Raw genomic sequence first — 24,224 nt, forward strand, 5'->3', positions numbered from 1 at the left:
TTATCATACAAAAAGCACCAACAAGAATAACAGCTGACTTCTCAACAGAAACAATGGAACTGAAAAAATGATGAAATATCTTCAAAATACAGACTGGAGGGAAAAAGGGATTATTTAGACCTTTATAACCAGTGAAAATCTCTTCTAACAAAAAAAGTGAAATAAAGATATTTTCAGACAAATACAAAGGATCTGTCACAAAAGAACCTACTCCAAATGAAATTGTAAATGGAATTCATTCAGGCATATGCAGATACACTCTGAAGAAAATTTCAAAGTATGTTTTTAAGAAGATGAGGAATCTCAGGATGCAAAAAGGAATGAGACTCAGAAAGAAATGAAGAAAGCTGAAGATGGGGCACCTGGGTGGCTCAGTCAGTTAAGCATCCAACTCTTGATTTCGGCTCTGATCGTGATCTCAGGGTCATGAGATCAGACTCTTTAAGATTCTCTTTCCCTCTCACCCTTTGCCCCTCTTCACCCCCCAAAATTTAAAAATTAAAAAGAGACAAAGATTATTAATTTTTTAATGTTAAGTGATACTCTCTAAAACGGCATAAAAATATCAAAGTCAAAAAATAAATGTTAAAATTAATATATAACATATAAGATCTCCAGATTTAAAAAAAACTATACAATATTAATGAAAGAATTTGCTCTGTTCATAAACTGGAAAACTCAACATTATAAAAATGTCAATTCCCTCCACATTGCCCTATAGATACAATGTAATCTAATCAAGATCCTAGGTTTTTAATGATTTCACATGCTAATTCTAAAATGTATACAGAAATTCAGAGAAAGAATACACAGGATAAACCTGAAGAACAACGTGGAAGGACTTACTATACCATGGCACAACTTATCATAAAACAACAGTAATCAAGACAATGCAATATGGACACTGGAATAGACAAACCAGAAGACTGAATAAGTCCAGAAAGAGATGTCTACACATATGAACCTTTGATTTACAACTAAGACAGAACTGTAAAGTAATAACAAAGTGGTGGTTCTCTCAATAAATAAAACCAAATCAATTAGATGTCATATAAAGTGTAGACTCATACCTTGAACATCAATTCCAAGTAGATATTAGATCTTAATGTAAAAGGTAAAATAATAAGCTTCTAGAATGTTATATAAGAAAATATTTTCATGATCTGAGGAAAGGGAACAATTTCGTAAACAGGTCAAAAAAGCAAATAACCACAAAAGAAGAGATAAAAAACTGAACTAGATTAAATTTCAACAGAAGACCTCATTAAAAGAATTTTTTTTTAAAGATTTTATTTATTTATTTGACATACAGAGATTACAAATGGGCAGAGAGGCAGGCAGAGAGAAAGAAAGGGAAGCAGGCTCACCGCTGAGCAGAGAGCCCAATGCGGGACTCGATCCCAGGACCCTGAGATCATGACCTGAGCCGAAGGCAGCGGCTTAACCCACTGAGCCACCCAGGCGCCCTCATTAAAAGAATTTTAAGAATGAGATGAAACAGGTCTGGATAATTGGAGACAACAATGCAATACATATAACTGACAGAGTGCTCATGTATAAAAGAAAGACCTCCCACAAATCAATAATGAAAAGACACCCAATTAAAAAAAAAAGTGGGCAAAAAGCAGCAAACTGGCATCTCAAAAAAGAAAATAGCCAATAGCCAACAGGAATGGAGTGGATTTCTGTTCTTAAAGAGAAAACCAAAGCTGGTGGCATCACAATTCCAGACTTCAGGCTATATTACAAAGCTGCAATCACCAAGACAGCATGGTACTGACACAAAAACGGACACATAGTTCAGTGGAACAAAATAGAGAACCCTGAAATGGACACTCAACTCTATGGTTAACTAATCTTCAGCAAAGCAGGGAAGAATATCCAATGAAAAAAAAAAAGTCTCTTCAACAAATGGTGTTAGGAAAATTGGACAGTCACATGCAAAAGAATGAAAGTGGACCACTTACTTATACCGTACACAAAACTAGACTCAAAATGGATGAAAGACTTCAATGTGAGACAGGAATCCATCAAAATCCTGGAGAAGAACAGAGGCAGCAACCTCTGTGACTTCGGCTGCAGGAACTCCTTACTAGACACATCTCCAAAGGTAAGGGAAACAAAGCAAAAGTAAACTATTGGGATTTCATCAAGATAAAAAGCTTCTGCACAGCAAAGGAAACAGTTCTATTGACTGACAGAAAAGACAACTGACAGAATGGGAGAAGATATTTGCAAATGTCTTATCAAACACAACACCCAAAGAACAAACAATCCAATCAAGAAATTGGCAGAAGACATGAATAGGCATTTCTCTAAAGATGACATATAAATGGCCAACAGACACATGAAAAAATACTCAGCATCAGGGAAATACAAATCAAAACCATAATGAGATACCACCTCATACCAGTCAGAATGGCTAAAGTTAACAAGTCAGGAAACAACAGATGTTGATGAGATTGCAGAGGAAGGAGAACCCTCTTACACTGTTGGGAATGCAAGCTGGTACAGCCACTCTGGAAAACAGTATGGAGTTTCCTCAAAAAGTTAAAAATAGAGCTACCCTACAATCCAGAAATTGCACCACTAGGGATTTATGCAAAGATATAAACGTAGTGATTCAAAGGGGTACCTGCAACCCAATATTTATAGCAGCAATGTCCACAACAGCTCCATTATGAAAAGTGCCAGATATCCACTGACAGATGAATGGATAAAGAACATGTGGTATATTATATACAATGAAATATGACTCAGTCAACAAAAAAAAAAAAAAAAAAAGAAAGAAATCTTGCCATTTGCAATGACATGGATGGAACTAAAGGGTATGATGCTATGTGAAATAATGATATGATCTCACTCATATATGGAATTTAAGAGATAGAACAGAGTATCATAAGGAAAGGAAAGGAAAAAAAAAATAAGGTGAAATCAGAGAGGGAGAAAACCATAAGAGACTCTTAATTATAGGAAACAAACTGAGAGTTGCCAGAGGGGAGGGGGGTGGGGGAAAGGGGTAACTCAGTGATGGACATTAAGGAGGACACATGATGTAATGAGCACTGGGTATTATATAAGACTGATGAATCACTGAACTCTACCTCTGAAACTAATAATACACTATATGAAGTGAGATGGGGGAAATCGGAGGGGGAGGCAAACCATGAGAGACTGTGGACTCTGAGAAACAAATGGAGGGTTTTGGAGGGGAGGGGGTTGGGGGTTGGGTAAGCCTGGTGGTGGGTATTACGGAGGGCATGTATTGCATGGAGCACTGGGTGTGGTGAACAAACAACGAATTTTGGAACACTGAAAAGAAAATAAAATGGAAGGCAGCTATGCTCACCACTATACCACAAACGCAAGAAAATAAAATGGAAAAAAAAATACACTATATGTTAATTAACAGAATTTAAATTAAAAACAAAACAAAACAAAACAAAAAGAATGGAGTGTATTCCTAACAGACAATTCAGTAGGAAATTGGAGAAAAATATCAATGATGTGATAAATAAGGCCCAAATCAGGCCAAAAGATGAGAAACTCTAGAAAAGACAAAATGTGAAAAATGCTCATCATCTAGTAATAATGAAGATGCAAATTACACCATGATGAGATACTATAAACACCTAACACAAGGGCTATAATTGAAAGACTAATAATACTGTAAGGACCTATTTAGAAATTGTCCCTGCTCCCCTTCCCCCAGGGGATTTACAGGTAACAAAGCCCAGATATAAAGGTGGGTCAGGCCAGGTGGAGACATCTGATCAGTGTTGGGGGGGGGATGCATACTGTCTCCCTGGTTACCAAGGAGTATGGGCCCCGCCCTTTGGGAGCCCTTTTGGCGCCAATCCCAATCAAGGTGTAATAGGCTGGTTCAAATGTCTACTAGGATAAATTGTAACTCAATTGGTCACCTAGCATCACTGTGGAGTTTCCTGTGTGTGTTAACAATCTCATTGGCCACCTGTGCGTTGCCAGGCCCGACCACATGGCCTTTGCCCTTAAAAGCTAGCCTGTGAAACAGAGAAGGGTCGCCCTCTCTTGTAAGACGTGCGGCCCCGAACGTTCAGTTAGATTCTTGATGCTTGGCGCGAAATAAAGCTTTGCTTGACCTTCGCTTTGTATCAGTCTTGCTCCTTTAATCACGGACCCAACAAATACCAAGTACTGGAAATGATGAAAAGCAACATGAATTCTTCTGCATTGTCAGTGGGAATGTAAATTAATGCAATCACCTTGGAAACCTGTTCATCAGTATCCACCAAATGTGAAGGCATGTAGGAATCACACTATATGTTACATACCGACAGACATGCATTTACATACGCACTAAAATCATGAATAAGATTACTCGCAGCAGTCTTATTTGTAATAGCCCAAAACTTGAAATAATTCAAATATCATAACGTGTTAAAATACATTGCAGTAAATCCACACAATGGTATACTAAAGAGCAATAAAAATGAACAAGCTGGAAGTACTTGACATAACACCTAGAAATATCATAACTTTAAGGATTAGCAAAGAACAGACACACAAAACCATGCCCTATAAGATTCCACTTCCATAAAAAATTCATTAATTTATGGGGTAAAAAGTCAAAATATTCATCTTCGAAAAAGGAGGAGTAGTGATTAGGACAGGGAATGAGGAGGTTTCTTGGGCACTGGTAATGTTCTATTTCTAGGTTTGGGTGGTGGTTACATGGGCCTGTTCACCTTGTAATAATTCACTGACTTACATGCATGTACTTTGCTGTAAGTTAACTACACCTTCAAATTAAGAATATTAAGAATTTTTTTTAAAAAAGATAAAGCTCCAGCAGGTTCTGCTGCCAGGTGACAGGTTCCACTCTAGACTATGTGAGAAGAGCCAGACGATCATTTAGTAAGTTATAAAGGATCTGGGAGCTACATTCTTCAAAGTATGTGTTCAGTTCCTATTTAGATAGTATGTAAATCAGACAATGGCATAGACTTCTTGCGGTGTGAACCAATGCAATAAACTAAAAAAGGTTCCACTGTGTTAACCTCAGAAAATACTTTTTCTTTGAAGTATGATAGTTAAAGTATTTTAGATTGGCACAACTTAAACTGATGTACGGTCTTAGTATGCTTTGAAAGATCTAGGACTTCATGTAAAAAAAAGAAGTATCCCATTTCCTGATCACATAATAGCATCAGTTGACCTATCGTCAGATACTGACTGCAAAGATTTTTTTCTATTTCAACAGAAGACAGTACATTATATCTTCATCTTTCTGGGCGCTTCACAAAGAAATCAGCACCAAAAGCACAAGAGGAATATGCTTTTATGTGGCCAGATGTTTATTCAAATTTCTGAAACAGGCAAATTTCACTGCAAGTAGAGTAACTAAGTTGATCTCTTTGAAAATAGAGGATATCCATTTCTTAGCGTATATGTCCAATGAATTCAAACTCCAAATAAACTCAACATATCTATGTAAGGAACTATAAACACAATAAAAACTGCAGGAAAAAAAAATCTGCCTGTATTTTCAGTTTGAAAAATATTCTGTCTGCTACCATTCCTGGTCTTGAAAAAAAAAAACAAAAGGTACTCTGGGATAAATAAATACACATTGCTCCTGAAGTTGGTAAATTTCCAAGTTTAGTTAACAATTGCTATTGATTTTTTTTCCTCCTAAAAAAGCAAACAGAGGTGCAACTGATGATGCAAAGAAACAGACATTGTATGTACTTCATTTTTCACTTTAATTCCATCAAGAATAGTGATTAAAAAAAACAAAAAACACTGAATAATGACTGTCAACAATCTGGGTTTGAGATAAATAAAACTTGAGAATTTGGGGTATTTTCAATTGGCATCATGTCAAACAAGAACAGACAGCAAGGTCTTTGTAGCAATTATGATTACACATGCTTGTGAAATGAAAATACTAAAAATACTTAAAAAATGTACAGTGCTACAGAGTCACTACCAAGAAATTCCATATTTCAAACATCAATTAACAAAAGCCATGGAATTGCTGGGTCTCTTTTGAATATTCATAAGGAAATTCTAAAAATTAAACAAATAATAATTCTATCTCTAATATATTATCACTGTAAACATTTAAAAATGATAATACCCAAATTCATGAATATTTTATAAGAAGTACAAGAATAGATTTTAGACAAAATGACATATATCGCCCAAAAAGTTAAAATCCAAGAAACTTCACTGTGATTATGACAAGCCCAGTCACACTATCATCTGCATATGAAATCGCTTACTTATTTTTTTTTTTACTTATTTATTTTAACAAAGAGTTCTTACCACATCTTGTTTTTGGGCTTCATTAAATTTTTCCATCAATTCTTCCAAGGCTCTTTTTGTTTCAGCATCCGACCTAGGGAAAGAAAAATACTTTAAGTTGGCTGTTTGAGAAAGTGTATACAATTAGTTAAATTTACAACATAATAATGTTACTACATACTACTCTACTGTAGTGGTTCTTAAACATTAGCCAACATACGAAATATCTGGAGGACTTAGGATGGACTGCCGAACCAACAGATCTGCAATGGTTCCCAAGAATGTGCATTTCTGCAAATCCCTAGTTGATGTTAATGGTGCTGATTTGGGAATTACATTTGCGGTACAAGTAAAGCAGAATGGGATCCTAAAATCTTAATTCATAAAATTAAGTCACCAGGTTTCACAAGAAATTTGACTCCTAATTTGGCTTAAGTCCAGTTTCTCTGCCTCACTCACACATGCGTCTGGGTCATACAAACTATTACTAGACCATACCAGCCCACAGATAGAAGATTCCCAGTCCACCACTGCACAGCCAAATGATCATTTAAACTAAATAAGTAAATCATCTCTACAACTTCCGCTTTGTCTTCTTACAGGACAAATACCTAAAAATTCATGTTCCTAGTGCTTAATTTATACCCTTTCTTCAAATATGTAAAATCCACAGAATAAAGCAATCTAAGAACATACTTTACTACGATGTTGACACCATTCTGCTCGTTTTATCAACCGTCAAAACTAAATACCTAGTTTTAAATTAACTAACCCTTACTGGCTTAAAAGAGTAACAATAAATATAGCTCAACAATACATCTCGGACATCAGGAGATCAATCTCTTTATTCATACCAGTTATATATGAAAATAATCTTGAACCACAGGGTACTATAAGTGGTAAAGTGCAAATACTCTGGGGCCATATACCTACATCTGAATCCTGACTAGACCATATCCTCCATTTAAACTCCAGCAAACTGAGTTACTTCATCTCTCTGTGCCCCTTTCCACATCCAACAATTGGAAAAAATAATAATGACTACCTCATTAGGGTTGTTGTAAAATTTAAACCTAAATCTATCTAGCATGAAGTAATTGTTCAATAATTTTAACTATTAGAAGTAGGAACAATAGTAAGGTATTTAATTCTTACTACTAAATTCCCTGCCTTCCTCATTTAAAAGCAGGTGAATTACACAGACTACAGTTGATCACAGATTTACAACTATAGTTTTCACCCTTTTTGCTATAGCAACACAAAACGTGTATGGAATGATTCTATTAGATGGAATGGGAGTCAGCTAGTAGACTTGGTAAAGAAACTTCCACTCAGCTTTGTTGTTCCCTCATCACTGCTGTATATAGAGTATGACTCTTGAGAAGGGATTAAAAGTTTGGTTTCTTCTAAAAATAAGCCTCCAAATGAAAACCAACAGTCACTGCTGATGATGAAAATGAAAACAGTGAAGAAATTTTAAATAAAGTGACACTTGTTGGGGATGACCCAGAATTGATAAAACTGCAAAGACCTTTCAGATATAAACCACTCACTTTTGAGGATTTCAACTGAAAGCTAAAATATCAGATTAGACTCTGCCTGTCTCTCACCCCCTCCAATGTATTTGCAAATCGACCTCTTTACTAAGAACTCACAATGTATCTCTCTGTAATGGCAACGCTCAGTAGAGTAAGTTAAAATGTTTTTAAAAATGTGAAATTAGGGGCGTCTAGGTGGCTCAGTCTGTTAAGCATCCACCTTTGGTTCAGGTCATGATCTCAGGGTCCTGGGATTAAGCCCTGAATCGTTGGGGTCCCCCACTTACGAGGGAGTCTGCTTGTCCCTCTCCCACTTCTCTCCCTGCTCACATCTGAAAGCATGTGCTGTCTCTAATAAATAAGTAAAAATCTCTAAAAAAAATATGAAATTAATTTTTCTAACAAGGAGTCATGGTACATTCTAAAATTAAAGGATTTTTAAACTGTTCTATTAATAAATTTTGAAATACTGCTATAAAAACAGCACTGTTTTTTAAATTCATGTAAACATGTCAATTACAGAACTTAATGTGTTCTTCTAATAACTCATGCCTCCAACAAAAACCATATTCTGCTTTTACCGGCTTCTTCTGGCAAGCTCCCGATTGAAATCATCTCCAAGCCGAACTTGTTCACTGCTGAGGTCTCGGAGGGACTGATGAAAAGCATGAAGCTGGTAAAGGCAAAACATAGTCATCCATTTAGGATTCTGTTTAATTCTTCCATGAAGATTCACTGAGGTTGGTAAGAACTTATTTTTTGCACTAATGCCCAAATTTTATAATGTTATTAACACATAATAAAACACGTCTATTCTGAAAGAAATATTTCTCCAAAGAAAAACATTTCTTAAAAGTTATATAAAACTTCTTATATATAAACCATCACATCCTTTATAGTACAGTAATTCTGATCCTTTAGATACCCCAGTAAAAAAGAAGTCAGCAAACTTTCTGTAAATAATACAACAGCAAATATTTCAGGCTTTCAGACTATGTGATCTCTGTCAAAATTACTCAGTGCTGCCACTTTTAGCACAGAAGTAGCCATAAACAAATGAGCATAGCTGTGTTATACAAGGACTCTATTCCATGCCATGGTATGTCAATCCATGCTACAGAGAAACTCTTGCCAACGTGCACCAGGAACTACATACAAGAATGTTTGAAGCAACACTGTTCATAATGGAAACACCAATATAACCCAAAAGTCCACTAAGAACAGAATGGATATAAATAAATCATGATATATTCTCCCAGTGGATATAATACAGCAGTAAAAATGAAATGATGAAACCTACCTACACACTAGTAAGGCTGAATGTCAAAAAGATAACATCAATTAAAATATAGCAAAAGACATAAAGTATTATTCCACTTATATAAAGTTTAAACGCAGGCAATACTAAACAAGATATAAGTAGTGCAAATGTTTTAAAGCAAGAGAATGATTAATATAAAAGTTAGGATAGTTGATAGCCCTTGTATTGATAATACTCTAATTCCTAGCCTGGGTAGTGGTTGCATGGATTTTTCTCTAAATTATTGTACTATTAACTGTAAATATGTGTACTATATATGTATGTGTATACTATAATTTATTTTAAAAAATGTAAATTATAGAGATTTGCAGAAACAACAAATTGATTCATTTCAACAAATGCACATTGAGCAACTAATCAGTGCCACCAATTATGGTAGGAAAAAAAGGGGCTCAGAATCTAACATAGGAGATAGACATGCAAACAAAATCACAAATGATGAGCAGGGCAGTACACAGATAATGTGGAGTTACAGGTCATCTTAAGAGACTTAAAATCAGGAAGAACAGTTAAAAAGAAATTGGGTGTGGCCATGATTTTCCAGTTTTGTAAACCAGAATCCTAGGTTCTGATTCTGATGCCTCCTTTTCAATCATTCCCACCCTCCCCAAATGGTCATCTAATCTTCAAGACCTTTCATTTTACCCACCAAATAGCTTTTAAGTCTACTGCCCCACCTCGTTCTCTCCAACTCCATTTATCCTAATCCAAGTAACTAGCATCTCACATCCACAATACAGCAATATCCTCTTAATCGATTTGCCTACATGGATTCCATTTTTCCACACTAGAGGTGGAGTGATCTTTTCAAAATACATGTCACCTCCATATAAGGCTATGCACAGTCTCGGCCCTTCATACATCTCCAGCCACATGGCCTTCTTAAAGGTGCTCAGAGGTGCTAACTTCCCTCCTGCCGAAGTATTTGTTTTACCTAAAATGACTCACTCAACCTTTAGGTTTCAGCTCCATCAGCGTTTCCTCAGGAAACCTTCCCTGACTGGGAAAGTCCCTCTACCACACACTCCCATGGCCCTATGCTTTCTGTTGTAGCATGCAACTCAGCTCACAATTAAGGGAGTATTTGTGTACTTATTTTATTAATAACTAGTCCCCCCACCCCCGGCAGATTACAAGCTCCATGAAAAGGCAAGGTTTTTACTTATTCCTGTTTCCAGGCACAAGCACGGTCTCAGAACACTAGCAATAACTAAACAGAATGAAAGAGTAAATGAATCATAGTAGGATATTGTTCTCAGCTCCAGGCTTCACCATATAATTCACTCTAAAGTTGCACCTACTAAAAAAATTACACAGTGAAGGAGAAGTTCCTACAAGGTGTCTTCTCGTGCACTTGGATCTGTTACTTCTCTTATGCTATAACAAGTAAAAGCTACAAATGAGTGTTCTGACAAACTTTGAGCCCACAACCCTGAAACCACCAAAACATAGATGTCAAAGTCGGCAACATCCTCTAGCCCTTACCTAATTAATTTAGCTACCCAAGGCAACAAGAAACATTTTTTTCAGCTCTTGTAGGGACGTTTAAAGAAGCAAAAAAAGAAATATATCTGTAAAAACAATACACCCCAAATCTTCAGTGAATACATGAAATATATGAAAAAAGTATAAAAGTTCTTGCTTCTATTTATTAGCTCCGTCAGTGATTTAACAATCAGAAAAACACTAACAAAAAAAATCAACAGGTTAACCACAGGGACTAACTTGTTTATATGAAACAAAGTGGCTGACTTAACAGGGCTTGGAAAAGAATGAGCCACCCCGCAAGGAAACAAAAACATGACCAGCTATACTCACCTTTAAATGTTCCATGAAACATCCTCCTCCATTACAAAATTCAGAGTAAATGATAACTATTTATTGAAAATAAAAGTTTATTTGGTTAAAAAAAAAAACAGATCAAACACAGATTACAGAATAATCATAGATTACCTGGCCCATGTCGTCAGGCTCCCGAACAAATCGGACACCAGTTCTGGACCTAATTCGCTTAGTACCCTGTTGATCCCCATAGTCCTTGAGGGGTGAGGTAGGTGGAAACCGGGAGCTCTCTTTAGAGATGAAAGGAAAAAAGGAGAATAAAACATGCAGGAGAAGAAACAATCTAAAATTTTGTTCAGAAAATATATACATAGGACCTAACCCAAACTATTACCCAACTATCTTGCTAGGGCCACAAAAGTGGCACAAATCTTCCTCTTAAAGCAGATAAAATGAGCAACAGAAATAACTTGGAGATAGAAAACACCAAAAGTTTTAACTTGCTATGCTTTTCAAAGATGTAATATGGTATTTCCCTTATTTAAAAATAATAAATTGGCAAATAAAAATAACTTTTGTCTTTCTAAAATATAACTTTATACCAATAAAGCAATTGTCAAACAACAAAGTAATCTAAAATTTGAACACTGTTTAAAAATCAATACATTAAAAATAGCTAATTGTATCTAATTTTTTTTTAAAGATTTTATTTATTTGACAGAGAGATCACAAGCAGGCAGAGAGGCAGACAGAGAGAGAGAGGGAAGCAGGCTCCCCGCTGAGCAGAGCCCAATGCGGGGCTCGATCCCAGGACCCTGAGATCATGACCTGAGCCGAAGGCAGAGGCTTAACCCACTGAGCCACCCAGGCGCCCCTAATTGCATCCAATTTTTAATCCGTATCATGATCAATAGCAGAACAGCAGTATTAACAATGTGGGCTACTAATGTTCACTTCTACGTAAATCACCTCTCTTTACTGCAAACTTTTCTGTCCTTTTCTACTCTAAGTCCTTTCCATTCAAATGTGATCTCAGTGTTGTAGGAAAGTATTAAGACTAACCACAGGCCAACCAAGAGTTACATCTTTAATCTAGCCGTTGAACCCCAGCTGCACACCAAAGATAAAAGTCACCTGTTCTTAACAAGCATCATAGGCTATTTCTTAACCAGACTTTGAAAAACTATGAAGCTGGGAAGAGATTTCTCATCCAGAAAGTACACCACACAGCAAATCCTATTTGGGTATTCATTTTGATCAGAGGCAGAAAATTAAATTCAAGTTTTGTCAAGTAAAACTCTATGTAGTCTATGGAGTCTGAGAACAAATGTAATAGAATAACAAAGTCCCACTGAACATATTTCAAAATATTCACCATAAAATCACTGACAACTGCATCTTCTTAACCTCATTTGTATGATATTGTGTACGGGTACTATTTCTTCAAAGATTCAAAGTATTCAATATGGACCTCAGGGATACTTGAAAACAAAAAGAGAGTTTTCAAGACATCTGAAGAGTTTACCTGTCACAGTGCCACCATCAAGGTCACTCGCAGTCAGACTTGTAACAGAAATACTTCTCCCTCCTGAGTTTCTCAATAAACGTTGACTCCGCAGCTGGCCTATTGATTGTTCCAAGCTTTCTTTTAACTGAAGAATATAATGAGGGAAAAGTTATTCTCTCTAAACAATTCCAAATACAAACAGACAAGAGATTTTTAAGCTACTTCTGAAATAATCGGAGTTCCCAAGGAGAATTGTGTCAGAAAAAAATTTGGAGTAAGGTAAGTTAAGAACTATAAACATAGATGGTACCCAGGTGGCTCAGTCTTTAAGCATTTGCCTTCAGCTCGGGTCATGATCCTAGACCCTGGGAACGAGCCCCGTGTCAGGCTCCCTGCTCTACAGGAAGAAAGAGTCTCCCTCTCCCACTCTCCCTGCTTGTGTTCCCTCTCTCACGGTTTCTCTCTGTCAAATAAATAAATAAATAAAATCTTAAAAAAAAAAAAAAAAAAGAACTATAAACATATAAACATAAATATTCTCATAACCAATTCTAACATCTGGTTTTAAGTAGCATCTGTTGCTACCTATTCCATCTTTCTATTAGTAGAATGTGAAAAACAGATCTACTACCTAAGGGCTTACAAAACCAGATTAAATGTTTAATTGATGTGCCACCCATACTTGGCCATATATCTGAGAGAAGAAAGAGAGTCTTCCTCCCCTCTAAATATACTTTCAGAAGCCCCAGGTCTATAACAAACAGGAAACTAACCAGCTATCACAGTAACTGCTGCTATTAAAATAATGTGCATTGTCCAATTGCATATCAGAACATCTTTTTCATTCATTCAAAGACTTCAAATCCCAGAAAACTATGTGGGCAGATGTCAGTCTGTTAATACATACTAGGGATTAGAATTGTCCAAATGCCCTCTTCACATTATTAAGGAGTCAGCCAGCAGGGGATATGAGACAACTTTTAGACCTAAAGAGCTAAATTAAGTAAAAAGACACTAACTACAAAGAATAAACATCCAGAGCTGTACACAGCTACAGACCTGAGAAGAGGATACAACTGAAACCCAAAGTGACAAGAGACTAAAGCTGAGGGAAATCCACATAACCTGAACTGCTGGGCAACTTCAGATCTAGAGATCTTATCCAAAGATAAATAAAGCATAATAAAAATAATGCAAAGATCCATAGAACAAGTCACCCATAACTCTTTAAAGAGAATGTCAAAACAAATGATTGAAAGGACAGGGTTTCCTAAATTCAGAAATAAATAGTAGAACACCACTCATGGAGAGAACAATTTGGTTTCCTTGGGAAACTGTGCAGAAAAAAGTAGCCTCAGTAGAAGAGAAAGCACAAATGAAACAGAATATGAATGACAAATGAGCAAATCCTTTCTCATTTCAGTTATTTGGATTTAGCTCTTCTGCAGAACCAGGGATAACACAGTCTGGATTAAAAGAAATAAAATTGCAGGAATGTACCTCTAAGGTTGTTCTCATTTCCGGGGAGTAGGAGGGAGGCTAATATTTCTACACTCTCTGTCCCCTGCTTCCCTAAGCTGGGATATACAAGATCCCATCCTGCCTGAGCATTCACTAGTTACAGGACCCAGCCTATTAAAACTACACAGAGAAGGCCCAGGAAAACAAAGTCTACCCTGAGCATCATTTATACATAAGTAAAATAAAACTAAATCTAACATGGAAGTAGACCAAAAATTTCATACAGTGAAACCGATGATAAGCTCTGATACAATTAAACTATATTAGGAAACTCAAATCTAAACTGTAACATGAAAAAAGGACTAGAAATATAAAATGACAGCTCTATTAACTTTTTCTGTGTTTGTTCTTTATTATTCACATCTTTCAAGTGAAGCCTGATGTCAGTATCCCTTTAGAAACAAAGTAAGCTGTCACTTCTTTATGTTGCTTTTTTTGAGGGTAGTCTGCCTTTTTTAGTTCTAATTTTTTTAATATTTTATTTATTTATTTGACAGAGATCACAAGTAGGCAGAGAGGCAGTCAGAGAGAGAGGAGGAAGCAGGCTCCCCGGTAAGCAGAGAGCCCGATGCGGGGCTCGATCCCAGGACCCTAAGATCATGACCTGAGCCGAAGGGAGAAGCTTTAACCTGCTGAGCCACCCAGGCGCCCCTAGTTCGAATTATTAAGACTTTGTTTGACCCTGATTGTCAATGGTTTTACTATGATAAAACAATGTGAAATTTTATTTGTAGTTATTCCATTTTTGATCCATAGAGATCATGGAATCTGTACCTTAATATCTTTCCTGTGTTATAAATTCTCAGCCATCATCTCTTCAGACACTGTTTCTGCCCCTTTCTCTCCACTCTCTCTTTCTGAAAACTTGGTTATATTCAAGTTATCATTTTACCAAATCCTATATGTCAATCATGCTCTTTTCTACATTATTCATTCTTTCATTTGTCCATTTTCCTTTTTTGGGTATCTTATGTTGGACAAATTCATTAATTCTCTCTTTAATGTAATACCAACTGTTATTTAATCCATACTTTAACAGGATTGGTTTTAATTTATTTATTCGCTTATTTTAGTTACATTACTCAGTTTCTATAATTTTCATTTGGTTCATTTTTGGAGTTTCCAATTCTTTGTCAAAATTCTCAACCTTGTCTTTTAATTTCTTGACTAGGTTAATCACATTTTTTTATATTTTTAAGTATGTTTCTACTGTCTGTTCTTTTCCATTGATTTTCATTCATCTCTTACATTTTCTTATGTGTGATTATCATGCAATAGACATTATATTTGAAAAACTGTGGTGATTATTTAAAGCTCTGATGATGAGATCTTCCTCCAGAAGGGATATGGTTTTGCTTCTAGCAAGAAGCCAGGCTACTACGGTCACTAGGAAACCCAAATAACCTTAATCTAGTCCGGAACCAAGATGATTCAAATCTGGCCTTCTGCCCCATCAGAACAGGTCCATTTTTGGTTCATTACTTCTCATTTTCACCTCATCATTTTTCCTAAGCTATCATTCTTTGGGGTCTCCAGTGAAAACTTGAAGATTCCTTAACTCCAGTTTTGGTCTCCCTGGCCTCTCCAGTCTACTGATAGCTTTGATACTATCCTCTCTGCTTCTAAGACATCTCTTTTGAAATCAGCTACTGCCTTAAGGGAAGAAGAGTCACAAATGCACAACTCATCCTTCTGGACTTCCATTTTTGACAGATCTTTACGAGATCCAGACTATAATATTCTTTAGTTGCTTGGTTGTTCTCTGATAGATTCATAATTTTATTTATTTATTTATTTATTGTCTTTCTAGTTATTCTGAATAGGATAGGTTATCCAAAATAATCTTCCTTACCAAAGCCAGAAGCAGAACTTGCCATCATCCTTTTCATGTGGGCTTACTGCTAACAAATCCTAAGCTGTAGCTAAAAGCTGGTGAATAAAATGAATTCACACACACACACACACACACACACTCCCTACTAATAACAACAGTAACAAAAAAACATCATGGAACCAGCTGGAAAATATTACATAATAAGAGAAATAATCCATTACCCCAAAATCTAGAAGTAATAACAGATATTGGAAATTTTATCATTTCATAAATAAGATAAAAACTTAGACAAACTATTTGGCAACCTCATTTTAAAATTCTGAAAAGATCTATCATACACCATTGAATAGAAGAACAGGTTTATATATAAATACCAAAAACTATAATGTAAAAGGTAAACGAGATAAATAATTAATCACTCCTACAAATATCATGATAAAACCAGGTCCTCCACCGAAAATACAAAACTGAAAATATAACTGAATTAAAACCTACACTTAATGGGACATCTGGGTGGCTCAGTTGGTTAAGCATCTGCCTTGGGCTCAGGTTATGATCTTGAGTCCTGGAATCAAGCCCAGTGTCCAGCTCCCAGCTTGGTGGGTGTCTGCTTTTTCCTCTCGCTCTGACACTCCCTCCCACCACTTGTGCTCTCTCTCTCTCTCACTCTATCTCAAATAAATAAATAAAATCTTTTTTTTTTAAATCTACACTTAAAGTAGCAATAACACAAGAGATACTACACAAAATCTAATTGTGATGTATGAAACTGATCTGATAACTCTTAAAACATAAAAAACAAACAGATAAAGAAAAAATAAAATTATAAAAATTGTTTTAAATTCTTTAGGATTTTAACCCCTAACTAGGTCCTAAAGCAAACCAAACTTGAAATGAAATTTAAAAAAAAAAAAAAAACACTGGGACGCCTGGGTGGCGCAGTTGGTTGGACGACTGCCTCCGGCTCAGGGCGTGATCCTGGAGTCCCGGGATCGAGTCCCACATCAGGCTCCCAGCTCCATGGGGAGTCTGCTTCGCTCTCTGACCTTCTCCTCGCTCATGCTCTCTCACTGTCTCTCTCTCTCAAATAAATAAATAAAATCTTTAAAAAAATAAAAATAAAAATAAAAAAATAAAAAAAATAAAAATAAAAAAAAACACTAATAAAACTCAATTTAAAATTAATTTACTTTACTATGACGGATGATGTTATTTTGCTGAATGCTAAACCAATGCTCCACACAAGACTGTGGTACTGACCCCAATGGTACAGGTTCTAAGAGTTTAGTGTGGCTCCCTGTGCAGGTACCAAATGATGATTCCACTTTCCACCTATTTCCCTTATCTGAAAGGCTGTAAAAGCAGCATCATAGAACATGTTATGCCATATTTTTCACCTCAACTTGAGATGAAAGTATTATTTACGTATTAGGTCTATTCATTTACAAGCATTCATTTGATATCAGACTACATTAACTGAAACATTACTACTATGTACTAGTACAAATACAAATAAAACTTGGGCACTGAAATTGAATGGCAATTATAAGGTAGTTTATCCAAATTGTCAAAACATGTTCTTAAACTTAGAAGTCCAGAAGTCTCCCTCTAGGCAATGATGAAATAACTTGAGCATCAATGGTAATATTAACTACAATGGATTCAAACACTTCAAATATGCATAAATTTGTGAGTTAATGATCCCCACGCTGAAAAAAACCACTGGTCACTATTAGAGCATGCTAGGAAATCAACTTATTATTATGGAAACTAGTAGATAAATGAAATTGTGTAAAACCACCAAAGCTTTTAGATAAACATTAAAATAAAAATTTCAGGGAGTTGGGTGGCTCAGTCAGTTAAGCGTCTGCCTTCGGCTCAAGTCATAAGCCCAGGGTCCTGAAATTGAGCCCCACTTCAGGCTCCCTGCTCCCTCTCCCTCTGCTGCTCCCCATCTTTGTGCTCTCTCAATCTGTCAAATAAATTCTTTAAAAATAAATGAATGAATGAATGAATGAATAAACAAATAAATAAAAATATAAAGCTTTCACATTCTCATAGAGCTCTGAAATTTCTGTGATGGCTCTATGTCAAAGACTCAAAGAAGTTTAATGAACTGAAACAGAATGTAACTCATAAGGACTGACTACATTGCAAAGCAAATCTCTGAAAGGAAATCATTCAGTCGTCAATGGGTACTCCAAATAAGAGGTATGGTCACTGAAAACATCGTGATTCAGAAAGACCAGGGGAAGCCTGGCAGTGATTTCCTCAGCTGTGCTACTTGTGCTTCTGCTTCAGTTCCTATCCACGAATTTCATGCCATGTGAGCTAAAGTCTCACATTTTTTTTTTTAAGGGAACAATAAGACTGCATGTAAAATAATTAGAACAAAGCCTGGGGAGGACTAGTTTGCTCAATATATAGTAGTTTTTACTCTGAGGATTGTAGGCAATGCATAGAAGAGCAAAAAAATAAATGGAATGAAACAATGGGATGTCTTAATCTGGAGAAACTCTTTAGAAGAACTGTCATTCCTGAAAAATTATTTCACTAAATTCCTCTGGCTGGCTGTATGTCTAGGGATTCTTGAAGAGCAGCAGTATCAATATTCCCACTAACAGCAGCTACTTCTTTATGACCCCACATAGAACTCCTTCATAATATGATTCACATTTCACTTCCAGAATTATCACTTTTCACTTTATGCACTGTTAGCCAATCCTTTATTATTATTAATTTTTATAAAGTAGCACACTACAGGTTTATCATCAGAAGGCAAGGAAGCAACACAACTGTATGTTTTGCTATCTGCGACCAAACAACAACAGACTTCAATGATCTCTTACTTAGATAGTAATGCGTGAACTGAAGAGCTAGTAGCTGTGCTTTTTGCAGTTACTCCTCATTAATAAACTTTGTTAACAGAAATTTCAAATTGTGTTGTTTGGGGGGCTGATGTTATTTGACCAAACTGGGAAGTGAAACACATGCACATCAAAACCATGCAACAAGGACTGCCTGTATTTACTTTACAGAGTTCTCAAACAGCTGCTCCGTGCATTTAGTACCCAGGGAAAATATATGCTAACTCTACCTACCTGGCCCTAGAACTCTGGTTTGTTTAAGTTAAAAACACCGACTTTCGGGGCACCTGGGTGACTCAGTGGGTTAAAGCCTCTGCCTTCAGTTCAGGTCATGATCCCAGGGTCCTGGGATCGAGTCCTGCATCGGGCGCTCTGCTCAGTGGGGAGCCTGTTTCCCCCCCCTCTCTCTCTGCCTGCCTCTCTGCCTACTTGTGATCTCTATCAAGTAAATAAAATCTTTTAAAAACAAAAAATAAATTTTAAAAAATTATGACTTTCCAAGATTCTTTTTTTTTAAGATTTTATTTATTTATTTGAGAGAGAGTGAGCAAGAGAGAGAGCATGAGAGGGGTAGGGTCAGAGGGAAAAGCAGGCTCCCCACTGAGGAGGGAGCCTGATGCAGGGCAGGATCCTGGAACTCCAGGATCATGACCTAAGCCAAAGACAGTCACTTAACCAACTGAGTCACACAGGGGCCCTACTTTCCAAAATTCTCACTAGCAAACTTCTTGACCAGTCCCTAGGAAGGTAAGGTTTCCAAGCAACAGTAAACAGTAGGAAACTAGGCACCAACTCCACAAACAGTATCAGAAATTCCTAAGATAAATCATTCAATAAAATTCGGCTTCAATAAGAAAAAATGAGAAAAATGTAGCAAAGAACCATATGTATAAACTTTCTTGGTAAATACATAGCAACAGAAAGTGCTTCACTAATAACCATTGTAATCATTGTATCTCACAAATTCACAACTAATTCCATCTTTGACTAGTTCATTGTGAGAGAGAAAAAAATCACAGAAAAAAAATAGTTACTAGAAAATTCTTTAAAAAATATTAACCATTATTCCATAGAGATCATAATAGAAACAAACTAGTAGTCATTATTCACACACACACATAGTAGCTACCAAATAATCATCAAATAATTAGCTTCCACACAAATGAAAAACACAACTTTAAGGAAAAAAAAAGCCAGCAATAACCTTGGCAAAAATTATAAATGCTGCACTTTAAAGTAGGCTTGTGGGTGCCTGGGCAGCTCAGTCAGCCATGGCCGACTCTTGGTTTTGGCTCAGGTTGTGATCTCAGGGTCCCCGGATCAAGCCCCATGTAAAGCTCTACACTCAGCACAGAGTCTGCTCAAGGATTCTCTCTCCCTCTCTTGCTCTGACCCTCCCCGTGCGAATGTGCATGCGCGTGAATATGCACGCATGCACCTTCTCTTTCTCTCTCTCTCTCAAATACATAAATCTTTAAAGTAGGCTTCAATTTTGGAAACCATATAAAGATCCCATTTAGTTTCCTCAGATGCTTTTCTTACTCTAAATTGTCTAATTTGCATACCAAGAAGAAAACATACCCTAACATAGATTCTACAGAAATGCATGCAAATTTGCTCATGTAAGAGAACTACACTCACTTAGCTGCAGAGTTAAGCAGAAATTGGAAAATATTCTGCCTAAAGATTGAGTTTTGTTTTCACCTAACAGTAAAGAAGTCAATATTTAACAAATAATCACAATATACATAGCACCAGTGACTACAGAAAGTTTGTGTTATAAGTTTAGATGTACCTACAATAATGACATATAAAAAAATTGAAGTACTTAGATTTACAAATGTTAGAGGTCAGCTTGACAAAATCCAGGGCAAAAGTATAGGCAGAAAAGTAGTGATTTTAAAAATTCTGTCTAGGATAATGATGTCATCCACAGGCACTTTGATTTAAGTGCTTTTACACCTGGCTTCCTTCACTGCCTATTTCTTTACAGATGCCAAAGTTTATCTGACAACAGACTGCAAAATACTTTGCTTATAGAGCAGTTAATTGTATCAGCTCTATTTTGGTTCCTTTCAGTCTATTTGTGTTCTACCATTAAAAACAAGGAAGAGGAGGAGAAGGAGTCTTAAAAAATTAAGTAAGAGTGAAAACTTACGGTTTGCACATTTTTCTGGTACCACCATCTGTTACTGAAATGTATTTTTGAAATGGTTGCTACTATTTTATTTTTTATTTACCAAAAGATTATTAGCTCCAGCTGCTTTGCCTAACCTCTCTCCATATGCTGATTTATGGAAATATAAGCCAATAATAGTATTCCCAAAATGGAGAAATTCCCTTTCAAATGATACATTTTTATTTACATAACTATTTTGTTTTTAAAATGAAATCCTATATATTCAAAGCTCATATATCACACATATTCTAATCATAATTTTGAAAGTATTCTTAAAATATTTGTAAGTAATATTTTAAGTATCAGTAAATGAGCACTCATGAAACTGGAATGTGTTCTTAATGAACATTATACTCATGAACAGAAGACAGACAAAAAGCATTATTATCTGTGTTGTCTAACTTAGCATATACTTTGAAGTCAAAACAATCAGACATACTTATCCCTGTGAGTGTTGCAACACGCTATGTTGTTTACTGTCACAATGACACACAAATGAAACTGGGTTTAGGCCCACCTGTTTTGAGTGGCTAGAATATACCAAGTACTACATTAAGAACATAGCAAAGGCTTGAAGGTAGGGATTATTGAATGAATTAAAGAAACAACAAAGACATGAATGTTTAGCAAGTGTCTAAACAGTGTGACCACATTAATAAATGTTAGTTATAATGAGGGATATAGGACTATGTTCATTTTTCAAATGACAAAACTCAAGTTTAGAAAAGTTTAATACCTTGTCCAAAGTCACTAAAGTGTTCTAGTAGAAAAAATCGGGATTAAATTTCAAATCTGACTCCAGAGTCCACATTTTTCCACTAGCCTCAAAGCAAAGCTCTATAAAAATTACTCTCCTGTCCAGCAATTTCATGAAGGACTTGGTAATATAACTTTAAATATAAGACCCTAAGAACCTAACTCCTAAGATCAAAATATATTTACAAAAAGAAAGTCGCTGCAGGATTTAACTGCTTGATTATAATTTCTTAATAGATTCTTACTACTTAACATTAAACTGAACTCTTCTCATCCTCGGGACAATTAGTAAAATTCAGCCAGAAAAAAAGGGGCAGGTACCTTCCACTTTGAGATATTACAAGTGGTTTGTGCCTGGCCCTAACCCATTACCAACATCCTTCTGGGATATCACTAATTATATCTGAGAACTGAAACCCACTGAATATAAGAAAAAACCTGCACTTTAGTATTTAACATTCAAATTCTTTCAAAGTCCATATGCCAGATGGCAAGATCCTATCACTCCCAAAGGGAAATTTTAATCAGAGTACTGAATTAGAAGAAAAATTACCTATTAATGCAAGTCTCTAAGTCCTAATTTGATATTACTATATTCTCATCAATCTTTACCTTAAAAAGGAACTTAACCAGTCTGCTGATTTGAATGAAGACAACTCTATTTTTCTCATATAACCAATATTAACGGGTGTAGTTGCAGCTGTAGTCCAAATTTCCACTGCAAAGGTATTAACTTTTTATGTTGAATATTTTTTTAATATTCTTCCTTGAGGGCATTCCATTTTTATAACATTAAACAAAAAACAGACCCTGTTCTCTCATGAAAAGGAACACACAGTTCTAGAAATACTTTAAGCACTAAGCTTATCTATTGCACTATTTAATATGGGACTACAATAAGTTCCAAATCTTCATAGTAAGCTTCCAAATAAAACCTTCCCCACAGGTCCTCTTTTGCCCAAATGTTCACAGACCTCTCAAGAAATTTGCAGCATGAGAAATAATGCAAGATGACACTTCCATAAAGTCGAAGTTCATTGCACCCAAAGATCCTAAGACAGACTATCCAACTAAATATGGCTCATTGGCTGGAACAGCTACAGAAAATGATAGTGAAAAATCAATGGCTGTTATTTAGAAGGAAGGGGAAAACTGATGCTGATGTAGGCAACTTGCAGAACCTTCCACATCGCCTAAGTGGCAGTTAGAACTACCAACTTTGACAATCTGTCAATGCCAATCCTAGCTCAGTGCCATATTTCTTCCCCATTGTGTTTCTCTAAACACAATGGGGGGATTTGTTTCCTCTAAAACGCATTCTGGACATTGTAGCAGCTACAACATTAATGACTTGTGTGACAGTTGGCTTCTTGTTTTTCTATCAGGTAATATGATCTCTAAAATCCAGGTTGTCAACGTAAAGTATATAAGCCTTCAAACTCTGAATCAAAAATCCCAATTTTCAGAAATATGAACTCACAGCATCACACAAAAGTTTCAGGGTAACATCCCACCCACGGCTGTGTCACTAACTAGCCTTGAGACCATGGGCAAGTTAGCAACCATTCTGTGCCCCAATTTTTTCAGCATGTAGGTAAGGATAATAAAAGCATCTATCTAATAGGATTGTCGAGAGAACTAAATAGGCTAATATAAAAGTGCCTGGGATATACTAATAAGCATATGGAGCCATTACTGAAGAGCCTATGAAAAGGGAGGTACTGCTTCTCTATGAGACCCCATGGACTGCATCACTGATGCTTTAACACTGCTCAACTCCTCATAGAGAGGCCTTCACATATAATAAGCAAAGAAGTGGGGTGCCTGGGTGGCTCAGTGGGTTAAGCCTCTGCCTTTGGCTCAGGTCATGATCCCAGGGCCCTGGGATCGAGCCCTGCATCGGGCTCTCTGCTCAGCAGGGAGCCTGCTTCCCCCCCCCATCCTTTCTCTGCCTGTCTCTCTGCCTACTTGTGATTTCTGTCAAAAAAAAAAAAAAAAGTTTAAAAAACAAAAATTCTCTCTGGCCACACTCCACCCCAGCTCAAATGCTTTCTTTCTCACTCTTAAAAAAAAAAAAGCAAAGAAGGAAATTTAGGATTGTCAGTTATAAAGATTTAAAGGAACAAGGTAAAATTACGTATAGTTCAAGAAGTCATCAAAAAAGTAACCCAACATGACTCTTGACCTTGAGGCCTTACAAATCAACAGGAGTAATTCTCCCAGTTCTCTTGTTGAGGGAGATCATTCCAGAAGGGAAATGCTACATCAAATATTTGTATTTCCCCTCACCCACTGCAAATTAGGTTTACAAAGTTAAATCCCCATAAAACAGATACTAAATGTGTATATGTATGCACACACACCTCACCCATTTCCTGAAGTTTAGCAACAGAATCATTTACAAAATCTTAGTTAATAAAAATCTTTGTCTTCCCTACAGCAAAAGAATTGGTCTCATTTTCTAGGAAATCTCTTCTATTTTAAAAAAAGAAATGCTAATTTCAACAAGGCAATGTGTATTTAGAATGGAGAAATTTTTTAACATTGAACAGTGGTTAAATACTGGATTAACCTGTTTTAGGATGTTTAGGAGAAAAAAAAAAAAAAAAACCCAGCAGATTCTATAGCAAG

General features: G+C 36.1%; 1 protein-coding gene across 4 annotated transcripts in view; it reads right to left on the minus strand.

Moving 5' to 3' along the window:
• The window catches only part of CEP128 (centrosomal protein 128), a 398,290-nt gene that overhangs the window by 350,029 nt on the left and 24,037 nt on the right, over positions 1–24,224 (minus strand). For all 4 annotated transcript variants that reach the window (XM_044229569.1, XM_044229570.1, XM_044229571.1 and 1 more), the window contains 4 exons: positions 12,455–12,581; positions 11,101–11,219; positions 8,408–8,499; positions 6,310–6,382 (listed from right to left, as the gene is read on the minus strand). In XM_044229569.1, the coding sequence (XP_044085504.1) occupies positions 6,310–6,382; positions 8,408–8,499; positions 11,101–11,219; positions 12,455–12,581 (411 nt within the window). The remainder of the gene's footprint in view (positions 1–6,309; positions 6,383–8,407; positions 8,500–11,100; positions 11,220–12,454; positions 12,582–24,224) is intronic.

Source organism: Neovison vison, chromosome 13, assembly GCF_020171115.1.
Source record: "Neovison vison isolate M4711 chromosome 13, ASM_NN_V1, whole genome shotgun sequence".
NCBI classification, from domain to species: Eukaryota; Metazoa; Chordata; class Mammalia; order Carnivora; family Mustelidae; genus Neogale; species Neogale vison.